Below are 19,328 nucleotides of genomic sequence, written 5' to 3'. Positions count from 1 at the left end.
ACAGTTATTCATCCCAACATATATACTGTACAGTACATCTGATTTAACGGAGTTGAGAAATGATGTCTCAGTTTGAAATCAGAGTTCAATAAATTGAGAAAGGTTGCTGTTTAGTAATATGTTTAGTTTTACATTTATAAAACCCTATTACTGGATTATACTGATTCCAATGAAGGGTGTATACTGTATATACCATGATAGAAGAATCGTTTTTTTAAGATCAACCAAAGACTAAACTTTAATGTTCAAATACGTACGAATACAAGCGGAACAGAAATGCAGTATTGTCGAAACAGTTCAAAAAATGAAAACAGAGGGGTCTGAGGTAATAAAGTGGGAGACATGCAAATGAAAAGGCAAGGTTATCCTCCGAGTATGAAGTAAATCAAGGGAGCTGAAGTGATGCAGCCGAGTTGTTTTAGGAATCCTTTCTAACTAAAATGACTCCCCATAAATATTTTAGTTGGGCCAGTTCTGAGTATGCAGAATGGCAGCCCTTCATTCCTTCAAGGAGTGAAGTCATTTATCACTGCTTCCCCTCATCTGCTGTGTAGTGGGACTACAACACCTGGCACGAGTCACGAGTCAGGAGTAGCACTTCAGTGGTAAACTGGCTCATCTCCTGTATGCAGTATGCTTTGGGATCAAACGTTACCACGCCGGTAGCACTTTTAATTATTACACAAAACCGAGGCCACAAGCGGAAATGACTTGGAAGTGCAGTTAAAACCAAGAACAGGAGGCACTTCTTCACTCAAAGGGCTGCAGGAGAATGCAGAAAATGATCCCACCATGTTGTTGAAGCTGACACAGTAGTTTCTTGTAGGAAACCAGGATACGAGAATCTCAGGTCAATTACCTCGTATCTCGTTTGTAACTGTTCCTACGGTATGTGGTTCTTCTTATTATTAATACAAACTGAAAATAAAACATCGTAATTTCAATGGGTAATTTATTATCTGTATTGTTATCAAATCCTCACACGATAACATATTTAGCTTTACTTTAGTGCAATTAACAAATTGTGGGAACAGGCGAAGGAACCTAATTGGTGAAATAAACACAAAATAAGCAGTACATCAGTTTACACTGTATGTCTAACGTTGGCGGATGCACTTCATTCGTGTTTCTTAGACAACAGAAGGGTGTTCGTTTCAAGTTCAAAACATTGTAGCATTAGGCATAAAATAATATTTGAAAATGTGCAACATTTTAATAGTGTACAAAGATGATCTTTTGTAGTGCAATTTGTGTAATTCTCAACAGAAAGGTGACATCCATTCTGCTTACAATAAACTAATCTTCACCAACAGGTAGTGCATTGTGGTATTCTGACCCACTTAATACACTCTCCGGATCAGCAGACAGAATTTCTACAGCAAGGATGGGATAAGCTGTTAAAAGCCACACATTGCAACCACACATAGATAATTGGTTGTACTGGAAACTGAAACATGCTTCACATTCTGGATTTATCAAAGAGGAGCAGGCGGGGCCAAAACGCGAGACTGTTTTTCCAATCTTACTGAAATCTTTTTTGGTTAAAGTTTGCTATTCTTAATGCACTGCATATCATGGAACATATGTTTTATCTGTTTCAATTGACAGGTACCAGATTCAAATAATTGCTATAGCTATTTTACCAGGATGTTAATATTTTTTGACTAATCCAAATTCAGCTTGGATACTTTCCAACATTTTTCCCCCCCAACAGTGACCAATGGTAACACAAAGTTAATTAATGACATTCATTTTCCTTACTTTTACATGCATATCATACTCAAAACAGGCTGTTTTATTTTTCTCTCTAGTCACATTTTTCAGCAGAGCTAACCTAGACAATAAACCTAGCCCTGCTCTTTCAATTTTCCACATTTATAATGACATTTTGCAAGTATCCTCTGAAATTCATTAAGCAAAAGTTATTTTACTTTTTATGTTGACAAAGCCATTAAGACCAAAAGCAACACTTTAAACAATTTTAAAACTTTAGAGGAAACGGGCAAATTCATTTTTAATAAAATCAGGACAGTCAGCTTCTAATTAAGATAGTGTCCTTCACAATACAGAAAAAATAAAGCACAATATAATTTATTGCTAAGACCTAGATAAAAAGTAAACTACTTGTGAGTTCTAGTACCAAATACTAGTGCCAAAGCACAGTTCATTAACAATTGCCAGATGATGATAACCAACTGCTTTCATTGTACATTTTTAGAAAGACAGGGGAACTACACAGGTTAAATCTGAAGTGGAAAACAGTGTTTCGAGGCATGAGAAAACAATATTAAGGATTGAACTTACTTCCAAGAGAAAAAGAATGGAGTCCAGCTCCTCCCTTTGTGATTTGTTCCCTGAAATAAAACACACGCAGGCACGGCATGTTGAGAAGGACCAGTGGAAAATAAGCACAGTCTGTTCCATATAGAACACACTCATTGTCTTGACAAGAGCCTACTCTGTCATTCTTTCTCTTAAAAATATGGGCTGAAAATGAAAGCATGAGTAATATCAAACTTGCACTTGCTATTCCTCACAGAATGAAACCACAATCAAGTACATTTATCGGGAATTACCTATTATTATAATAAGTATAAACCATCATTGTACAGTATTTTATAACCAATATGAACATTTACTTTAAATGACTAAGGCATTTGTCATTCACTTGTTGATGAGGTTAAATATACTTAAGTTTCATCCAAGACAAATGAGTTAAATCACTTTAAAAATCTCTCCATCACATGAACGAAGAATGGCACAGGACATCTGAAAATACCTAAAGGGCTTCTGTCAGCTCAGACAGACCCAGTCTCATTAACACTGACATGAACCTTACCTTTTTGTTTTAAGTTACTTTCCAGTGTAATGAAATTTTCATAGAAGATAAAATAGATTTGAGAGCAGTTGTTTTCAAAGAAGGCCTTCAGCTCCCCCCTTTCAAGAATATCTGCAAAAATATACATTAAGAACACTAAGTGAGGAAGATCACCAGCAAAAGTACAAAAGATCACAGAAAATTAAACAGATGACAAAATCAATACAATGTAATGCCGGAAATGTCTTGAGTCACAAGAATTTGACAGTTGAGTAATAGTTACGTTTCTATAGCAAAGGGTCTTGAGCTGAAACTCAAGGTGGTACAAGGGCGGTGTGGTGGCTCTGTGGCTAAGGATCTGCGCCTGTGGCTGGAAGGTTGCCGGTTCGTATCCCGTGGCCAGCAGAGAAATTCTACTCCATTGGGCCCCTGAGCAAGGCCCTTAACCCCAACTGCTCCAGGGGTGCTGTATAAATGGCTGACCCTGTGCTCTGACCCCAAGCTTCTCTCCCTGTCTGTGTGTCTCATGGAGAGCAAGCTGGGGTATGTGAAAAATACAAAATTCCTAAAACAAGAAATTGTATATGGCCAATATAGTGATCTGATCTTATCTTTCTACCGTACCCCTGAGCAAAGTGTAAACACATTGCTGTATAAACAGATCTGCAGGCTGTCATTTCAAATTCAATTGAAAATTTGTTCTCAATCAACTTAGTGGTTTCAAAAAAGGACTAAACAAATCACAGACAATACATTTGTTTTAACCTAACTATTTCTGAAGAAAGAAGAGACTGGCTTCAGGATCACCAAAACATAAAAGAAATATTCAACTGCTTGACAAAGCTGTTTTATTGAAGGTCTACCATTCTGGAACATTTCGCAACACGTGTGATTTATTCTTACGCAAACCAATAGAAACCTTACTATTCCCTCGACCGTAAACATCAGAGAAACATTTAATATTGCAGATAACAGTATTCATAATACATGAGAATTTTGGATGGTTTTACTATACATGAGAATATTGGGGGATTCTTTTTCAATTTATGATGTGGATTTTTGTAAAAGCATGAAGTAGAACTAAAATCAACAAAATATACATCCTGAAAGTGAAAGGGTTGGAATCATACCATTCCCAGACAGACCACAGTAAGGGCAACAAAGTCCAATGGAAGTGATGGAAGTGTAACAGGAGTCTTTTTAATCAGCACCACAATATTATGCAGTGTTCAAAAATACATGGGCAATTAGCATATTGCTCCTACCGCATTCAAATCCTCCAGAGTCTACTTGGCAACTACTGTTAAATGTTGTGCCTCTGGCTGTGTTAACACACACCAACAGATCAGAACAACAGATGTTTCTCTGTTGTTGAAATCTAGGGCAGATTCTCATTTAGTTAAGACATTTTACCTTCACAAATCCAACTGTGTGAAGTTGAGCGGTAGAAATATTAACCATCAGCAAATTCTCCGTAAATAAAATCAACATTTAACAACAACTGATGTTTATTCCCTCACCCATTTTCCCTTTTCCTATACCAACTAATGATATACTGTAGATAAATTAATAAAAATATTCAATTTATCTTGTTAATAAGGCACATTCTGACAAACTCATCTTTCACCAAAAATAAAGAATTTTTTCTTATTGCATAAATAATAATAATAATTGTTTACACTTATAAAGAGCTTTTCTGGACAATCCACTCAAAGCTCTTTACAGGTAATGGGGACTCCCCTTCACCACCACCTGGATGATGCGACGGCAACCACAGTGCGCCAGAACGCTCACCACACACCAGCTCTCAGTGGGGAGGAGAGCAGAGTAATGAGACCAATTCGTAGATGGGGATTATTAGGAGGCCATGATTGGTAAGGGCCAATGGGAAATTTGGCCAGGACGTCAGGGTTACACCCCTACTCTTTTCGAGAAACGCCCTGGGATTTTTAATGACCACAGAGAGTCAGGACCTCGGTTTTACGTCTCATCCAAAGGATGGCGCCTGTTTACAGTATAGTGTCCCCGTCACTATACTGGGGCATTAGGACGCACATGGACTGCAGGGTGAGCGCCCCCTGCTGGCCCCACTAACACCTCTTCCAGCAGCAACCTTAGTTTTTCCCAGGAGGCCTCCCTCCAGGCTCACACCTGCTGAGCTTCAGTGGGTTGCCAGTTGTGAGTTGCAGAGTGATATGGCTCTGCATAAAGTACTCTAGACAACAGGTGAAATCTCATTCAGCCAGGGTTAGACAACTGATCTGCTGAAGCAGCATTGGTTGTATTTTCTCTGTTTTTCTAACAAAATATCTTACCGGTAATCACAGTCATGAAATATCAGGTTATGAAAACATTCAGCAAAACCAAAGACAAATTTTCTAACCAAAGCCAATCAAAAAAGCCCCATCTTAGCTATTCAAAAGTAAGCACAGTATAGTGACAAATCACAGAGAAAAAAAAACATGTAAAAGTGGTCGAGTACAGGTTAATGTCACTAACCGAGGGGTAAAAAACGTTTGGCTGACTATGCCCGTCATATATAATAATGTTATAAACTATAATGGACAACTACTCTATAAACTCGAATGGCAGGCAAAATTGGAGGCACATGTGTTCTCGATATTCTGACATAAATCTGGTGACAGTATTATTCAGAGACAGATTTGACAAAACATTACATGACATACGCACTATAATTAATAGGTAGAAATGAATGCATTATAGAGGCCTACTGTACGTGCTACCCAGAAGCACAAAATGTTAGCCCTGTAAACTGAAATTACTATGGAACAGGTAAACAGGCCACAAAGAGGACAGTCCTGCATCCTAAAAAATAATACAACTCAGAACTTAATCTCCTTTCCCACAACATGGATTCCCAAAAGTGAATGGGAATCCATCTCCCCAATTCCAAAAAATGCATCACCCAACTAGCAGAGAATATTTTAGTGTAATGATTCCACTATACAGGAAATTAGATTTCCTAAAATAAACAGGATAGCAAGCCCTCTATAATATTCAGATTACTTAGGCAGAATCTGGTCTCCAAGACCTCTCACATGGCACAAACACAGAGAAAGAGAAGGGTGATTATGTCCCTCCTTCTTTATGCACCTTCTTTGTATCCGTTTCACTCTACCCTCTGTCTTCACAACTTCTCGTCTTCTTCCCTCTCTGTTTTTATGCTGCGTTCTATGGCTGTTGGAGGCTCTGATTAACTTAATTAACCAGAGCAAACCACCAGAAACCTCAGCTGCAGCTACAGTATGCAAACCTCAAACCATACCTACAGCAATGTTCTAGGCTCTCTGAAAAAGGCCTTGAACAGTGCGATCAGAATGTGAACTGCAAATGTTACCGACTGGATCATAACACTATAAACAATATAATACTATTAATTTACTGTAACTGGGTAAGTCAAATTCCCCCTTGCACAAGCTGACAAGCTGGAGAACCATTTACACAACGGGGAATTTACTGGGGCAATTTAAATATAGCTCAAGAGTATACCAGTGGTAACAGAGGCACTAAACAATAAAAAAATACTAATAGAATATTATAAAGATTACAACAAATTCCACCACTCTAGCTCGTTTGGTAGCTAATTAATCAAAGATCTCCTCCAGTCTGTTTCTCAAGAGAAACCTGGGTAGCAGCTTCAACAACATGGCCTGGTATCTTGTTCCATACTCCCACAACCCTTCTAGACTATAAATGCATTCTTACAGTATGTAGTTTCTACATGTGACCTCTGGTTCATGTATCACTGTTCATTCTGAACAATTTCTAATGAAATGCACAAAACTCTCTAAAGCAGGAGTAACTTGTGTTTTCTTACAGTACTTGTGTTAAGATACATACAGTAGCTTTTGATACATAATCCAAATCATTGACTCTTGTCCGTAAGAAGGACAGGGATGTCACCTTAACAAGACACCAATGGAACATTCAACACCCAAGCAGCTCATTCAATAACTCTGTACAGCTGGGCTAACCTTTCATGAGACCCTATAGCACGAACTTGCAAAAGAAAAACACATTAAACCTCCATGCACTTTACTTGCATGAAATTTTGGCAGCAACCTGCATCAGATTACAAAAAGGGCACTTGGTTTATATGCGGTGCTCTGCATATACAGGCTATCTATGCACTTAGCATTTTTCAAGGTCTGTGACAGGCAGTCAGAGTGAGTTCCTGTGTAAGAGGAGCTTAAGGTCATTGTGCTCCCAGATACTTGATATCCAAGCTCTTCTTCATTAATTGCACAGTGTCTCCTCACCTGACCTGTCTTTGCAGGTGTCCAAGGTGAGAGGGTGAATACAGCACACGCAGGGCACAGGGGTCCCCGAGCCAGCCAGAGATCTAAACCGCTGACTACGAGAGCTGAGGGGATAAAAGCAGAGGACCAGCTGTCCAAGTGGCCTGACGACAAGCCAAAAGGCCTGCCAAAGAACAGCCTGGGAAGCTTCTCAGTGGCTGAAGAATATTTTTTCCCGTCACTAATTTAGTTCCCACTGCAAATCCATTTTACTTTTGGAACGGCTGAGCAGTTTTGCGTTTACTATATAAAGGGCATGACTGCACTACGACTAGAAAGACCTGCTCTGTGCCCCGGCCTGTAACAGTCACGCCATACCATTAATTCACTTTTTGGGAAGCAAGTTTATCAAAATGCTTTCAGTTTTATGCTTTCAACAGATAAAAGCTGCCGATTCGTACATTATCAGAAGGTGGGTTACCCTGGTGAGGGTGACAGAAATCTGAAGTCGACTCTAGAAGCCAGACAGAGTACACTACTCCCTGCTCTCATCCTGGACTTGGTCCATCGCCGGACACACAGAGATGGATGACTTCAGACCAGCGCACATGTCTTTGCCCAAAGTAGATATCTTTATCATAGTGCGTTTAAAGGCATATTTCAAACATAGTACCTTCCACTCACTTCTACTGTACATTTACAGAACCTATTTACAACCCTGTCTTTATCTTATTCTTTCCCTCTTGAAAAATTTAATATCACTACTGTCCTGAAGTTTACACCTCAAATTTCCACTTTCTATATGCGTTGCTCACATTTTGTGGAACTTTTCTGTCTTCTGGCGGGCGACTGTGATTATTAGTCACAAATACAGCAGGGAAATAAGTTAATTAACCTCAAAACACCTCAACTTTAAAATGTTAAGGTACTGTAGTAAAAGAAGCGCTTGCCGAAGGGATGATTTGCAGCCAGTAATGAAATGCCACAGTCTTCTGTCATACTGGAGTCAATGTCAGTGTCATGGTGGGACATACGCCGAAGAACAAAATCCGAAGAGCCTATTACTCATGATATAGCCTACCCCTTGAATCAAGATAAATGACCCTATCACTCTGTTCATTGACTCTTTCTAACAAGTGACATTTTCCTACAAATTGGTTTTATTATTCATAAAACAGTAATGCTGATGTTATATTGTATTTCATACCAGTTTCCATAACAATGTCATACCGTTAGTCTGATACGTAAATTAAAAGCATACTTTTTGCATTATAGTAGCAGGAGAGAATAAACTTGTTCACTACAAGTATACTTCGATTTATTGCATGTAATCAAAATGTATTACTTGAACCTATTTTTATAGCGGCTTACTGGTTTCTGTCGATGAGGAGGAAGATTTTCAATGTGGCAGAGCAATGCATGTGTATTCTGGACAGAAGGTTGCAGCGTAAGGAAGGCTAGAAGAAAAACCAAAAGCACCCACTGGCATTAGAGAGATCTTAAATCTAGCCTTTTCAGTTACCGAGCTACTTAAACAAGATGACACGCTGTTCTCAACAAATACACTTAAGGAGAAACTAGCAAAACAGACCAAAATAAAAAACGATCCAAGTGATCCAGAATAGCTCTTATCTGATCCGCTCACATTTTCGGCTTTCAACACTTCTCATTGTGTTCTGGCCTTTCCTGCTGTGCAGGAAAACATGCTGACTCAGCCACAGCATCCAAAAAGAAAAGTGTTTGCTCCGCATTGTCTGGAGCTCACCCCTGTGGGTGTCTCTTCTCCATATATCCTCAGGTCAGAGGTCAACTGCAGCAGCACACCCGGATAAGGGAGGGGTGCTCCTCCGACGATAAGGACACACGGAGCCACTTCCTACAGCATTCCAGCAACAATGCTGGAAAGCAGCTGGAACTTCTCCCAGTGCTGGAAGAGGCAAAACTCTGCCATGAGCAGCTGAGCAAAGGAGATTCCAAATAAAGGCACCGATTATACGCTGCCTTTTACAGCAACACTGCTCCATGCTTTTACACAAGTAGAAGGAAATTATGACTATACGAACCATAAAGACTGCGCGTTTTGGAGTGGCGCTCTTTTCCTGTCCAGATAAAAAGGAAGAAAATATGAATTCCTAGCACAGGCAGAAAAATGTGAATAATCATGTCAAATTAGTTGCTCAATACTGGATTTCCTTAAATGCTTACAAGGCAAATCTGCTAATCTGCTAATCTGCGTTTTATACACAAAGTAGAGAGATCACAAATCGGCTTTAAATCCAATGCTCACTCTAATTCACACAAAGCACACAGATTTGGTCTCCACTCACATGCTGAGTACATGCTTCTTACAAGGAGCACCCTTTGCTCAAAACTGAATTTCTAGCGTAGGATACACATGCAATTGGTTAAAGGCAAATAATGTGAATTCCATTCATCTAATGTGCATTTAGAAGTCAGAAGTATTTGCTGCCTAATGGATTTGCGTGTTGTCCTTGAAATCACGCCAAACTGTTACCATCCACTCAACTGTAGTGTATCACTGCTGTTCGTGAAATTGGTTAAGCTCTTTCTTTCTGGAAATTAATGACTCAACTGAAACCAATTACTCTACAAGCTTCAGAGTAAGAAATATCCAACACATAAAATTCAAGGAAAAACATCTTTTGCTGCATTTTGTAGTAACTCCAAGACACTTTTTAACCACACCTACTGTATGTTAGGCGGAAAGTAGAACAAGTTCCTTTCTTTGCAGATCAATATTTATGGAAGTAAAAGGTTCATACGGTTGAAAGACATCAGTAGGAAACATCACAACATGTTAACATAGTAATGGCTACTGTATAAGACATGAAGTAGTAAAAACGTGCTTTTCACTACTTAAAACCTCAAAAGGAGTGCACTCAAATGATGTCACAAGCTTAACACACTTAAAGAGTGCGCTCATAATGTTCCCCAAATTCACCTCATAATTATAAAGTCAAAATGATGGCTTTTTGAAGATATAAAAGCTCCGATATGAGTTTTATCATAATTTCAACAATAGGCTGTAATTTACCCAAGTGCTAACACACTCAACCCTACCACACAGTTTAAGTGGTACAAATAAAATATAATCTAAGAGTGTAAAACACCTTGATTGCTGAAAAATGTACGAGTGAATTAACCTCACATAATAATGATTAATACTCTCTAACGTAATTATCAATATTTTCAAATAATACAGACCATCAGAATTTTTCATATGCTAAGAGTAGTAAGAATCCATTATGGAATTTTATGATTTTACTATTGATTCTACAATATACAGAGGGGGGGTTTTGTTTCCTGCACAGTTTTCAAAAAGGTATTTTACCCTAACAGAAAAATTACATTAAAGCACTATTAATAGGATACATTATTTAGGTAAATTGGAAAGTAGAGTGACATGCCAGTTAGCACTCACACCATTTTGCAGCAATACAGTATAAATCAAATGCAAGATTTGCTTTGTAAGACATTTGGATATCATTTTACTGCTGCCAAATATTTCCAAGCAGTATTTTCTCTTAATACTTAGTTTAGAAATTTTATGTATTTTAAGCTTCTTGAGCCAGACTCAAAACTGAAAAGGTTAAAGGAAGCTTAAAAGGCTCTGTGTACTTTTTCACTTTGCTCTATTCTGCTTTTTAATTATAGTTTTCTTTTGACATTTTCATAAATATATACCGTACCTCAAACCTTATTAGATTTCCCCTTCAAGAGAGCCGAATTGTCCACTTGGAGAGGGTTTTTTCAGCTAAGACTGACATGCAGAAAAATACTCCAAATATGAACAGTTTCAATATGCATCGTTCAGGACTCCACAGTCACACAGTACCCCATGATAAAATCATGAACAACAAGAGTGCGCTTGTTCCTCAAAAGATATTGATGACCCCCAATTGCCAAATCAAGTGTCACTCTATTTTAGTCAGCTAGATACAGTCCTGATCCTGAAACCAAACTCAAGCTGTCATTAATTGAAATGTCAGAAATGGGGCAAAACTACACCTGCTCTTCAAGGTTTACACTCCTTTAATGTACTTTGTACTACCCTGTATGTACACACCTTCGCTGCAAAAGTTATGCGAGTCATAAAGCACAATATTTGATCAGAAATGTATTTTAACAAAAAGGAATCTGTTTTCTGAACGGTACAGCCAGAGGCCGTCTTTTTAGATTTGGGACAAATTAAGACTGATTTGGAGTTTGATTTTTGTAATGTGTTGTAATGAGACATTTAATACACACAAAATTTATAGTAGGATTTTTTTTCCACTTTAAGCCCAAGGGTCATGGGAGAATGGAGCAAGTTACCCAGCCGTGCTCTTTCAAGAAATGGCTGGACGAGATCCTCGGATCGCTTGACTCCTAAAACTCCTTTCTAGATTAGGCTATAATGAACCTAAATCTAGAGGCACTTAACATTTCATATTAAAGTATTTAAATCTAATGTTGTTAATACAGACAGAGTAATTCAATCTAATTTATTTTATGCAAGACCCAGTATTTCTTTCACAAAAATCAGCCTTTCAGATCAGACTCTACATAGCCCCTGAATTCATGTCTTTCTTGGATCAATGCCTAGCTTGAAACATGCCTATAATGCATATTTATAGAAACTGAAAACTATGGTTTGATTTAGTACGGTACTATGGGGGTGACAGTATGTGCAACTGCATTTGGAAAAAAAAAATTCAAATATGAAATTACCTATAGAACGTGACATTCTGCATAAATACACGCGTTAAGCAGAAACATTCCTCTTCTAGACTAGTTTAACTTAGTAGCTAATTTAGATTAGAAAGCAATCACTGAAGCCTATGAAGGTTCCTTCAATCCTCAAATGTTCACAGTAAATACAGGACAGTTCACTTACATTATGATACCTCAGATCCCTCAGTTCTCCTCTACTTTAAAGCTCTGAGACGTTTAGACAAAGAACAGAACAAATGAAATAGAAGAATATGGCAGATGCAAGCTATGATACACATGTTTAATAAGAATCAGGACTAAAGAATAAAAGGTTACAAATATTAGAAATGGTGGAGATGTATGGAAATAAACAGCGAGAAAGCTCAGAGGATACAGTTCAGCCTTTGAACACTTAACTAGGAAAGAGTATGTAATTTTACACATCCTTAATAAATTTTGTTTCAGAACTTTTTTCACCCTAGTGTCAATACAAGCCACTTGGAAATGGCCTCTCAGAGATAATTATCTTTTGAAAAATGTTTTGCTGAGCTCAGGATAATATTAAGGCCAGACCTATTAAGAGCAATGCAGGTCTCGAGTTCCTTTAGTATGGAATATTAATGGGGTGTTACTGAGCAACCGGGTGAGGACCAGTTGTGTGTTTGTTCCCTCTCTGACTTGTTAAACAGGTAAGGCCAGCTTAAGCTTTGGGATCAAACTGCGCAGCTTAGTCCTAGAGTTATAATGAATTCAGTTTGATATTTAGTGAAGCAGCGACAGCACAGGGCCACAGCAGTTTGCATTGGTGCCTCGCAGCACTGGAGCCCTGGGTGCAATTCTGGACCTGGGGTACTATCTGTGTGGAGTTTGCATGTTCTCCTAGTGTTCACGAGGGTTTCCTCCAAGTGCTCCTGTTTCTTCCCACAGTCCTAAGACACACTGGTAGGTTAACAGGCGTCTAGGAAAACTGGCCCCGATATGAGTCTGTGTGTGTCTGTGGTGCCCTCTAATGGTCTGGCATCCTGTCCAGGGTGTGACGCACCCTGTGCCCGTTGCCTGCTTGCCGGGATAGGCTTCGGCTACCCGCGACCCTGTATTGGATAAAGCGGTGAGAGAATGGATGGACGGATTGAGTGAACACAAAATGCAGAAAATAAATTCCCAGCAAAAAAGCAATGAAAAGTCAGTCCGCACACACTGCCCTGCAGCCCGTAGTAGAGAACCGAGAGGAAAAGCAGCCTGAAGTGAGAGCCTCATCACTTCTATTCTAGATATTCTGTTCACAGGTGTGCCGACTGTATGACAAACAAAATCAGAGATAAAAAAAGCTAATTCAAGTTTCACTCCAGCAACTAACAGATGTGAAATTTTACTTCTGACCAGATAATCAGAAGTGAACAATAAATGAAAGGCAGACAGCTTGGGCAAATTAGATTTCTACCCTGTTACACTGGGCCCTCTAAATTTCATTCAAACCCCTGATGTAATATGAATTAATAAGAGAAAGATTTACAGATTGAATTCTTGCTTTAAAAAAATATTCATATTCGACAGACCAAATCCATATTTGACAGAAATAATTAAGAACTGAAGTCACATTTATTCACAACCTTTTAGTTAGTGTTTTGTAAATAGTCCTCTCCCTGGGACTCTATCGACTGGATGGCCTCCTGTAGTATGCTATGAGGCTTTCACAATTTAGTGGGAAAGTTTATGAACATTACCCCATGGAGAATTGTTGTAGGTCCTCCAGACCCTTTGCTTTTCATTAGCTGACTGCCATTTTCAGTTAAAATTCCAAATGTTAAAGTAAACTGATATTTTGAGACTGAGATTGCGAGTCGTGTACATTTATTCTATATGTATGTACATAACCATCCTTCGTTAGATGTATGATTTGTATCACTGTCATCTTGGAATGTCCATTTTCACTCAAACTTGAGATTATTTGGAGTAAGAACCAGGTTTCTTGTCAAAATGTCCTGGTTCATGTCAAGGCAGGGGAAATCATAAACTCTGACAAGGGCTCTAGGAACTGTAGATGTACAACAACCCCAAAGATGGCAGCTTTAATATTTCACACAGGACAGGTGTGTTTTCTCAACATGAGATTCATCATTGTTAAGCCAAACATCACACGGATAAGTATTCCAATAAACTCAATTTTCATTTAATTGGACCATAAGACTGTTACCTTTCTTACATTATGTTTGGCATGTCTGCATAGCCTCTTTTTGTGGTTCACTCTCAGAAGAGGCTTCTTCCTTGAATAACTGAATGAATACCACATTTATTCAGGCAAACTGCATGGTAAACGGTAGTTTTCAATACCCTGTACCCTGAAAATTCCAGTGTGTATTGGAGATTTCAAACTATTGCTTTTGAATCTTCAGTTTCCTCCCAAACTTCCTGTTTTACAGACTCATGATAAGATACACTTGCATCCTCTTCCTGGCGGGGCAGAGACTATACCAGTAGCTTTAATAAATGTCTTCATAATTGACACTTTCAGATTCAGCTTTATGTGGATTCTTTTCCAGCCAGCCGGACTTGTGGAGCTCAACAGCTTTTTGCCTCCAGTCTTTGAAGAGCACTTGGACCTTAACCACCATAATTCTGCTACTACTGATGACTGACTTTTACTTTTAAATACAGTCTGCAAAGCACTTCCTCTGTTTATTTTGTCATTCACTACACATGTATAAACCCTTTTTGTGGAAGTGCAACATTAAGGGGGAAGTACTGAACTTTACATAGAAAACGCAAGCAGTTTAAATCCTCAGAGGTACTGACAACGTCAGGCCAGAGAACTCCTTCAGCCTGAACAGCGAAACGCAAACCAGAGGACATGAATGGAAACTATGCGAAAGCGCATGATAAAACTGAGAGAACACATTGCACTTCTTTACACAAAGGGTTGTAGAAGCCTGGAACCCGCTATCCTGCTGTTTTGTCAAACCCCATATTCTAGTGTTTCGATAAACAGCTGCATGAGATCCTCAGAAAAGTTAGCTATCGGTAACAAAACAAATCAGCTGGGCTGAACAGTCTCCTCACCTTTCTTTCGGCGACCTTTCTGTTCTTAAAAGACCAAGATCACAGACTTTCAAAGCCACTAAAGTGCATGACCGCAGGATACATGATATTCTACTGTCAGTGATCTAAACCATGAAACTGGACCTATAAACACAGCCAGAACACTGCATGTCATGATGATAAAGGGTGATGAGTGAGATGTCAGAATCACCTGTGGATCACCAGAGCTTATGTGGTATCTTTTTTTCTCAAACCATGCTGATCTTGCAAGATTTCGATTTTTGCTCACGAAGAGTAGTTTGTTAAGTACTTTCAGCTTAGGGCTCCAGTTTCTAAACTTGCCAAGAAGCAGCTACTCCTAAACCGGGTAAACGTTTTTTTAATGAGATATAAATAATCCTTGTAATGTTAAGCAACAGACTGCGTCTCTGTCTGGTTTTCCATACAGTCCAGTCTTCATACATCAACATACCAGCAGAGAACAAAAAGGACATACTTAGTATTGCTAGACATTTAACCAAAAGAAATTATAATGGTCGGGATTTTTGTGCGATTTCCTTAATTATCAAAGATTTACAAATGAATGTACTGTAGTACTATGGATCATTGGGGATTTTCATCAGTAAAGTTAGTGAGTACAGAAATCCCCTCAGAGAGCTGTAACACAGAACAGGAAAAAACATTGCTTTGAACATATTCCTCTTGATTTACAAGCCCATATAGAGAAAACAAATAAACTGTACAACAAATATTACTTACTAAGTACTAGTAATAGGTACAAGGTTACAGTAATAGTAAAAGTTACAAGGTTTTGCACAGGAACTGTGGTGTATTAAGTGTTCTGACTTACATCTTAGTAAGGCTAGCTATGAAAAGACTACGCAGGAAGCACATATACATTAGGGGTAACAGTGTAAATCACCAAGCAAAATTTTTAATATAATTTTTAAACCACCAGGCAAACCATTTCATACTAATGTAACTGACAACACTAAAACTGGTATAACCGGCTTCAGGACGTTAATCCACTTTGATACAAAAGGCTGAGGAATTTCACAATCAATACTGGTGAAATATATGTTTTTCCCATTGTAAATGTAGGTGTGTCACAATGGGTGTTACAACATTTACTGTAAGTGCTTACATTTAACTAATGCCTTTTATCAATCACTATCCAGATTTACGGGTTTCTTTTAAGAATAGAAAAAAAATTAAAGAGCTTAATCTGATGACACATCAGCACTGTAATTTTTTTAATTTGTTTCCCATCTTTCTAAAACAGGTTGAACGTCTGAAAAGTTTCAATTTGATTAATCATCTTTGGTTGAATATAGAATCAGATTTCCAGAATTTCAGTTTAAAATGGAACATCTCTAATTATGACTCTTGGAGTTAAAGGCACATTAGAACAACTAGTACTGTTCCTCAAGGGCATTTAAATAACTAGTATTATATACGTTCAGGTGGGGAGCTGCGTCAGCATGCGTAGGCTGCAAAGGAACAAGTAACAGGTTTATTCCATGCTGAAAAAAAGAAGAAAGAGAACACAACGTTTCGGCCGTGGAGCCTTCTTCAGGTTTCTCACACCTGAAGAAGGCTCCACGGCCGAAACGTTGTGTTCTCTTTCTTCTTTTTTTCAGCATGGAATAAACCTGTTACTTGTAGTATTATATACTTTAAACTAAGGGGGCCAGACTTCATGAACACTATTAGAAGTTTGTAAATGTTAAACAAAAAGAAAACGGGTCTGTAAAGCCGCACGAGGTTGAGGCCGGCCCCGAGTCGGACACGCCTAAAAGCCCAGGCGCAGGATTTTTAAGTGGAAAAGGTAAAATAGTAGTGGCAGGCAGAAGTTATCAGCTCTGTCCAAATAAAAAGGTGCGCAGGAAAAAGAAAAGAAAAAAATAAAAGAGGGGTGCACACCTCCCAGCCAAAATAAAAAGAGTAAAGGCGGGCGAGACAGCCCTGAAAAAGGAAAACCTTCTTAACGACAACGTTTCTTCTGAGTCGTCGTATCTGGGAATGATGACGGGAAGAGAACAGGAACATATCTGAGTTGAATAAGAGCGATGCGATGCGATCGCTGAAATTCACAGAGCTGGGCTCTAATGACGAATCAAAGATTTAGCGGTCTGAACAGACTTAAAGCAATTAATTAACGTGATTGGGAGTTAGATCAGGAGTCTGACTGAAAAATTGAAGGCTTAATTGAAAGACGACCCGACCTAGTTTGAATGACAGGTTGAGAGCTCGTCCCAGTCCGGGCATTACAAAGTCTTTTGTAATACCAATAAATAATACCAGAATTAGCATATCATATTAGAGTGTCATGTCCATATTGCTTGACTGTAGAGAAATCAGACTGCCATCTCAATTCTTTTTGAGGGCACAGTATGAAGTACTTTATCATTCTGTTGATGCAAATCATGAAATATAAATGCCAGTGTCTTGGAGAATCCCGTCTTTCGTATTCAAAGCAACAGTACTCTGTCAAACATAATGCTCAGTCACTGAACGTATCACGATTGCTGATTATTAATTTAAGGCTTCTCAAAGGGTTTGAAAATTAATTCTATAAAATGTTTCTTTTTTGGCTGCAGTTCCAGAAATGTTAAAAGGCACTCCAGAGTTAAGTTTGACATTCAACTTTTTGACTGACAGAAGGTATCATTTCTGATTTTTAGACCATATTATATACAGTACAAAGTAATTTCGGTACCTGCTGTATAAAGCATTGATAACTTTTTGTCTAAAATGTCATCAGTATACGAGAACTCAACCACTATGTTTACTGGAATATACAGGTATACTTGTAATATGCACAATATCTAACAATTAGAAAATTGTCATTTTTAAATTAAAATTATATATATATATTCAGCAGCTTCTTTTCTAGAATTCATGCTAAGCATTGGATATTGCCCAGTCATGTGGGAGAGTTATCAGCCTCCTGCTTTACTATCAATTTGCAGCAGAAGCACTATGACTAACAGAACTGGTCTCCACTTTTTCAGGGTCATGTCACAACTGCATACAAATACCACATATCAATGAGGTTGATGTCTTGCCCTTTGCTTAAAGATTAACTTTGCAGGATGAAATTGCCAGAGCTTAGAACTTCTGTGCACTTCTAACCAACTGCATGACGGAAAAATTATTTGAATTTACCTTGAAACAGCACAGACATCGCCACCAGATGTTTAATGTTTCAGAAAGATACTAAGCAAATGCTGTTCATTGAAATGTTTTTTTTTATTTTGCCAAGTTAGCTGAATACTCCACAGTTACAGTGCACTATGAAATTCTCTTAATATGATGTCTGATGCAGACAAGAACTTAACTACAGCTACAGTGTTCCTCAGATACAGTGTTCTACAGTATCTGCTGTAAAGCAGGGATCTCTAACACCTGTCTGGAGAGTCCCGAACCAGCAAGATTTGTAGGTCACCATTAGGATCAGAGTTCTCTTAATATAACAGATTTTTTGTTTGACTCATCCATACCTTGCAAGTGTTGCCAATCTTTAAAAACCGCTGACCTACAAGAATAACTGGATTGGTGCTCTCCCGGGCCAGGGTTGGAGACTTTTTTATGTGTTGCTAGACTTTACACCAAGAAAGTAAGAAACCTAGGACTCTGCAAGAGGTAAGACCACTCAAATGGTTTAAGTACTGGATGTACTACACAAAAGTCTTCTGAAGCTAAAAAAGGACATCCGTATTCAGAAACCTGTGTTAGTTTTCAAATCACAGATGGCAGTCATGGTATTTCTGCTAATGGATTAATGAAAGGTACCATCAAATAAAAAATGGATTTAGGACACCTGACTGATCCACTCAGAACAAAGTCTAGTCCCTCCCATGATGCTGATTCTCTGTCCCTCACCTGACAGCCACAGGCAGAATTCTGACTGACTCTGCAGAGTCACACAGCCTGCGTCATTCCTGTTGTAACATTAAGTAGGTCAATATCTGAGACAACAGACTGAACCAACTTTAAAAATTCAAATAAAATGTGAAAAATACACAGTATATACAGGGAGAGAGCTCTCTTACATAAAAATGGCTACTCTTCTTATTAGGAGAAATTTCCCTCAGCAAAAGAATGGGAAGAGAAATCTTTTCTCTTAAACTGTAAGAGCAGGCACATAACTGTGTAAATTGTTGTATATATCCTGTGCAATACTAATTTATAGAACACAGTAGAATGTTTCTTTATTTCATGAAACAATAGGTATAGGTTCTACCATAAACGTAGGAAAATGACAGTGTTACTGCACACACATTACAGCTACTGAAAGATTTTAAATCTGGATGGACAAGCTGAAATGCAAACTATTTTGGTAGAAGGAGGGAGATTTTTTTTCTCAGTAAACGTTTTACTAAGAAACTGGAAGTAAATTCAGAAAATATTATGTACGGGCAAAAAAATCTGAGGAATCAATTTGTGAATGAAGAACGAACAGCTTAAAAACCACAGTATAAACAATTCTGTGCACACTT

The 19,328-nt window shown here is 38.3% G+C and overlaps 1 protein-coding gene across 8 annotated transcripts in view; it reads right to left on the bottom strand.

Annotated features, from left to right (window-relative positions):
• Positions 1-19,328, bottom strand: part of ralgapa2 (Ral GTPase activating protein catalytic subunit alpha 2) — a 195,079-nt gene that overhangs the window by 163,192 nt on the left and 12,559 nt on the right. For all 8 annotated transcript variants that reach the window (XR_016094193.1, XR_016094194.1, XM_088933581.1 and 5 more), the window contains exons 2-3: positions 2,840-2,950; positions 2,305-2,354 (exon numbers count right to left, since the gene is read on the bottom strand). Coding sequence is in view for 6 of the 8 variants with exons in the window: in XM_088933581.1 (XP_088789707.1) it covers positions 2,305-2,354; positions 2,840-2,950 (161 nt within the window). In the remaining 2 variants the exon portion in view is untranslated. The remainder of the gene's footprint in view (positions 1-2,304; positions 2,355-2,839; positions 2,951-19,328) is intronic.

Source organism: Atractosteus spatula, chromosome 2 (genome assembly GCF_055471065.1).
Source record: "Atractosteus spatula isolate fAtrSpa1 chromosome 2, fAtrSpa1.hap1, whole genome shotgun sequence".
Taxonomy (NCBI): Eukaryota; Metazoa; Chordata; class Actinopteri; order Semionotiformes; family Lepisosteidae; genus Atractosteus; species Atractosteus spatula.
Note: the sequence above shows the minus strand (reverse complement) of the source record. Positions and strands in the feature narration are given on the sequence as shown.